General features: G+C 38.3%; 1 protein-coding gene across 1 annotated transcript; it reads right to left on the reverse strand.

Annotated features, from left to right (window-relative positions):
* Positions 1 to 1,898: 1,898 nt before the first annotated feature.
* Positions 1,899 to 5,000, reverse strand: LOC138053622 (uncharacterized). Its single transcript, XM_068900223.1, has 4 exons — positions 4,819 to 5,000; positions 2,311 to 2,370; positions 2,087 to 2,176; positions 1,899 to 1,952 (listed from the first exon to the last, which is right to left on the reverse strand). The coding sequence occupies exons 1-4, from the start codon at positions 4,942 to 4,944 to the stop codon at positions 1,899 to 1,901; spliced, it is 330 nt and encodes a 109-aa protein (XP_068756324.1). The 5' UTR covers positions 4,945 to 5,000.
* Positions 5,001 to 5,352: the final 352 nt, after the last annotated feature.

The following is a 5,352-nucleotide window of genomic DNA, read 5'->3' on the forward strand; positions in this document are numbered from 1 at the left end:
GCTATCTTAAATTTCAAAAATAAAATATGGGGTCACTGAGTTCGTTTTCGAGATATGAGCAGCTAAAGCCAAAGTATGCGGTGTTTTTGCAGAGCTTTCCTTTGGCCATAGCAACGTTTTACGTCACAGAAATGACCAAATCTTTTTCAGCAACAATTGGTCATTGACATTGCTATTAAGTGATAAAGTGTTGTCGTGTTAATCCTTCTATATGAGAAAGTTTTTTTCAAGTGTTGAAACTGGTTTGAGACACTTTAACACTGAAATTTCGTGCCAAAATTAAGCAGTAATTGGTCACCCATGTTAATAGTGGCATCCTCGTCTCGAAAAGGCGATGGCTAGCGCTGGGGATTTGGGTAGGATCTTGTATGACTGTGTAACCCGATAGTGGAGTGGCAGTCTCTGTTGCAGGTGGCGCAGAGGTGCCTTATGGAATCGAGCGCAGAGATTGCGCGTTCTTTCCTCGCCGCTCTCTTGCGTGTAGCCTGGACTCTAGCGTTCGCTTCCGCCTCTGACGTGAAATAAAGACAAAAAGACAAAAGAGAAATATCTTACAAAACCTTTCTTAACTAAGGCAGCGTTTGCACGTACGCCGGTGTCATTTGTAAACGCAAACCGCATCGTTTTCGATGTGTGTCTGTTTGCACGGCACCCGGATCGAGACCCTTTGGCAAAACCGGGTCAGTTTGAAAACGCACATAAGGTTCAAGTGCTATCATTTATGTGGTGGAATTAAAAAGTGTTTTACTAAAAGACTTAAAATACGAGATTCTGTCACGTTCCTCAGCTTCTGTTCCGGCCGGAGATTGAGACTGCGTCTCGGGTTTCCATTAAAGTCTCGAATTCTTTTAACTCCCCCTGGTGTTTAGATGAGGCTATGGAAACACGGAAAAAGTCCTCTATTGCTGTTATAAAATATTTCTCAAAGATAATCCGACAAATGAAGGAAAAAATGAAGGAAAATTCTTGATTGAAACAGATTTCCTTGATACACGCTCATTTTTCGTACCAGCCAATCAAAACGCGCGTCTGACGGGATATAACCAATCAAAATTCGTGTGATGTCTCAGCCGGTTTACATACTCTCATCTAAACACAGCTATTGACCAATGAGAGTATGAGTACTATCCTAATTATTTTATAATTAGTATTCGTTAATTTCTTAGTTTATAGTATTTCTTCTGTTTATTCCATTTATATAGCGTTAGTACGGATCTAATAGGGCACGAAGAGAAAATACCCCGCTTACAGAGAATGCAAATCCCCCCCCCAACCCAAACGATTTTAGTTTGTGTTACTTTGCATATTTGGTTTTATAGTGGTTTCAAGAGAAGGGGGACATTTGTTATACCTCATAAACATTTATTATCCTGACCTACACCTCCTACAAATTTCTGCTTGTACCTTTGTTTTAGGTTGTACCTGTAAGCCGCAAAGTATATTGGGACTTTTCTACTGTGTGCTTTGTGTTGTCTATCAGTCGAGTTTACACTCGACGTACATTCTACGATGCTACTTCTCACTCTTCGATCCCAATACACTGCAGCTTCCATATGAAGTCGTGGGCAGTTCCAGTCTTAAGAGTTTTCAAACTAAACTAAGGACTTCTTTATTTAAGAAATCATACGGTTAGTTTTTAGGAATTTATCGGCACAGATACATGTATACATATATTGCTTAATTATAATCAATTTTAGATGTATTTTCTTGTAAATATGTAATTGTAATTCTTTGTCAAAAGCGCCTTCGAATTTTATATTTGAGCGCTATATGAGTGAAGTTATGATAATAGTGATAATTATCATTATCATTGTTATTATTATTAATTTGTGCACTTATTTGAACCTAGTTGAGAAGTAGAAATATCATGATGCAACCTGTTCTGACGGAGAGGCCATTTAGTCCGGCAGCGACAGCATGACGGCAAAATATGAAATGATAATACCCACAATCTGGAAAACAAGAGAGTGAAGAACAATGAGGTTATCGCACAATAAAAGTTTAACCATTTCATTGTCATTACTTTTATTCGTAGATTTCTATTTTAAAAATTGTTTTGGACAGAATCAAATTATACAGAGAGTACCGTAACAAAAAGAGATTTGGTGATGACGATGAATCCTCCGATGGAGAGTCCCAATGGTTGGCCTTGCAGGTGCATCAAAAACATTAGCAACTGAAAGACAAATTTAGTAGACAATGTCTCTTACTGGACATTCTGAAATAAATCGTTTCAACCATGAACTACAAACATGAAAATTTTTCCTCGGATTAAACGCTCAGTAAGATTTCATTGAAAATAATTTTTACCTTTCCTTCGTCTTCTGTTGCAACATGAATTGTTTGCGCAATCTTTTGAATGGGGTGAACCTGAAAGCAGTCCAGAAAAGGAAGTCACCTTGTGTTTTCAACAGTTTTCGAATTTTGATTTATTCCTGGTGTCACTAAAACGCACTGGGCTTTTTATGTCTTTATTTTTTCCGTATTTGTCCTTAATTCTCTCTCTGGCAATAATATTTATGATCTATTGGCCAATGAAAATGGTGATCCAGGACGTCAGTACAACAGCGAAAGCAGAGCTCGTCAAAAAACAAACGAAAGGTGCAAGGTGGGGTTGATTGCACCTGTTCGGCGAAAGAAGAGTAACTCACTCATACGACTGACATGGGCCCCGTTTATTCAAAGCCCTATTAAGTTAATCATGGATTACTGATTTTCCTTCACCATAAGGGCCAAGATTTAAGCCACGGTTTTGTATTTTATCGTAGCTTAGTGTTAATCTGTGTCTTTGGAACAACCCGACCCTGATGGCCAAAAGCCACGACAGTTGCTCCAGACAGAGTAGTTTGGAGAGAAACGAGTTCTCACTGTATTACCCACAAAAACGAAAAATAAGTATCATTTAATCAAAAATAAGACACAAACAGGGGTGAAAAGCATTATAATCGAACAAACGCATTGTTTGAAATTATTTTCATTAACCCTTCGTATGCTTTGACATTGACATCTTCAGCAGTGACCGTTAAATACAAATGTGAACTCTTTATATGTAACATAACTAACTAATTAATGGTTAAGGAAATTAATGTGCCAAATATGGTAAATAGAAGGAGAAAATAACCGACTAATGCTAGTGAGTAAAGATACAGCTTTTCGCTTTTCACCATTTCCAAAAGCAGTATTAACTTGTGTGGTATATACTAATAATCTTTATTTGACCATCTTAAAAGCAATGTACAATGGAATTAGAGATTATAATAAAAATGGTAATAAGTAAATTTATCATCTAAAACTCTCAAATGGGTGCTTAGTTATGTTGTAATGCCCTTGATAAGAAGCTGTTCTGTATCTATTTGTCCCAGAAATGGGGACTAATTTCCAACAATTTGTACTTAAGTTATAGTCACAATTTCTGGTAACTGCAGCTCTGTTGTGTAGGGGGTGGCTGTTATCATTGCTAATCTTATTCAGTTCTTCAATAGTACCTTTGTTTCTTTTCGACTAGAGGGACGATAAACTGTCTGGTGAGAGACCAAGAAGTCTTAAGCACCTATTCTGGGTACTCTCCACCTCATCTTTTAAGTATATGAAGGAATTTCTCCCCACACAGTGGCACCATAATCCAAGATGGGTCTTATTAGGGTGGTATAGATACTAAGGTCAACTTCTCTAGGTAATCGTGCTCTTCTGCAATCTCGTACGTAGAATAACATGTACGTTTCATTTAAGATCATCTTCGAACCAAACTCCTAACAGGTTGAAATGATTAACTCTCTCAATGGTAGTTGATCCGATTTAGAGCAGTGGGGGTTCTGAAGTTTGACGAAAGTTGATCCATATGTCTTAAGTCTTCTTTGAGTTTATTGTCATCTTGTTATCGTCCGCCCATGCGCACACAGAGTCCAGTACACTGCATATCGCTGATGTCACGCACGATGTACGCGCTGATGTACGCCGGAGAAGATGGTGCAATCGTCGGCGTACTTATATGTACTTACGTTGGTTTCAATGTTGTTTTCAAGATCGCCAGTATAGATGTTAAAAAGGATCGCTGAAATGACAGATCCCTGAGGGACACAAGCCGTTCCTCTCCGTGTCCTACTTGCTGGGTTCTACCTTCCAGAAAGCTCTCTAACCATAACCAAAGATATTTGTCAATGTTCCTTAGTGCAAGCTTCTCCAAGAGAATCTTGTGGTTTACTTAATCAAATGCTTTCCTGAAGTAGATAAAGAGTGGACACCTTTCCTGCCGGATTTTAAGTTGTCTGTGGCGTCAAACCAATCTTGGGAAGTTGTAGTGAGTGCAGACACAGTAGTGCGACCATTTGTAAATGCGTGTTGTTTGTCCCTTGCCTTTAAAGCAGTGTTGTTAAGCTTTAGCTGTAGCTTCTCAAGGATCTTTGCTAGATGAGGAAGTACTGACATTTGTCTGAAGTCGCTATCAATGTCTTTAGGTGGGCGCACTTTAGGTATAGAACTAACAAGTGCATACTTAAGCTTGTAAGTTGATGGATATTTGCATTGAGTAATACTGCTGACTATGATTATGTTTTTATTCATTCATTAACCGGCACACCCATGTTCAAGAAAAATTTCCAAAACCCTGTATATTTTATAAGCTCCCGCAAAGATCTGAAACAAGAAATTTAAATTTCATTACAATTCAGTTATCGCGGTATAATTCAAGGTTTCGTTAACGCTCTCTCAGTTATCTATTTACGCAATGCATGAGGAACTACTTCAAAATTCAAAGATAGCACGGACAAAACAGTCCGACTCCACTTCAGTGGCTAATAGATTGGGCTTCTTCAGTCTTACCTTTTCGTTAACTCTCGATCCAGAGGTCATAATTGCTGCTAAAATAGCCAATGACATCGTGAGCCAAAACAAATTGATTGCAATATCTGCTAGTGCCAGTGAATGACTCAAGTCTGCATGTGCCATTTGGTAAAAGGTAAAACAAATGACTGGGATATAAAACCCTACAGCCTCAAAAAGAAGAGCAGAGAACACATTGTCCGCCATCTCGACAATTTCACACAAAGCGAGATGCTCTTTTCTTAAGTTTGCTACGTTGAGAGACGAGTTTGAATGTGAGGACAACATTCGTTTGTTCAAATCATCAAAAAGAGCTTCAATCAGCGTACACGTGATAAAAAAGAAAGGAAACACAAACCAGACACCAACACCATATGCCAAAAAGATTAGAAAGATTATCCTGAATCCTTGCCATCTCTTCCATGGTTCAAACATCACAACATTTATCTCAAGAAATACGTCTGACATGATCTCTGCCGCAATCGCAGATAGGGAGACAAATGAAAATATATTCACATACATCTTTGCTTTCAA

This window comes from Montipora capricornis, chromosome 6, assembly GCF_036669925.1.
Source record: "Montipora capricornis isolate CH-2021 chromosome 6, ASM3666992v2, whole genome shotgun sequence".
In the NCBI taxonomy this organism is placed as follows: domain Eukaryota; kingdom Metazoa; phylum Cnidaria; class Anthozoa; order Scleractinia; family Acroporidae; genus Montipora; species Montipora capricornis.

What these genes read in the sequence shown, in the direction of transcription:
- LOC138053622 (XM_068900223.1), bottom strand. Translation starts at nt 4,944, where the DNA reads ATGGCACATGCAGACTTGAGTCATTCACTGGCACTAGCAGATATTGCA. An exon ending in GATCGAGAGTTAACGAAAAG is followed by an intron (nt 2,371 to 4,818) that starts GTAAGACTGAAG and finishes GACTGCTTTCAG; the next exon opens with GTTCACCCCATTCAAAAGAT. An exon ending in CCAAATCTCTTTTTGTTACG is followed by an intron (nt 1,953 to 2,086) that starts GTACTCTCTGTA and finishes CTTGTTTTCCAG; the next exon opens with ATTGTGGGTATTATCATTTC.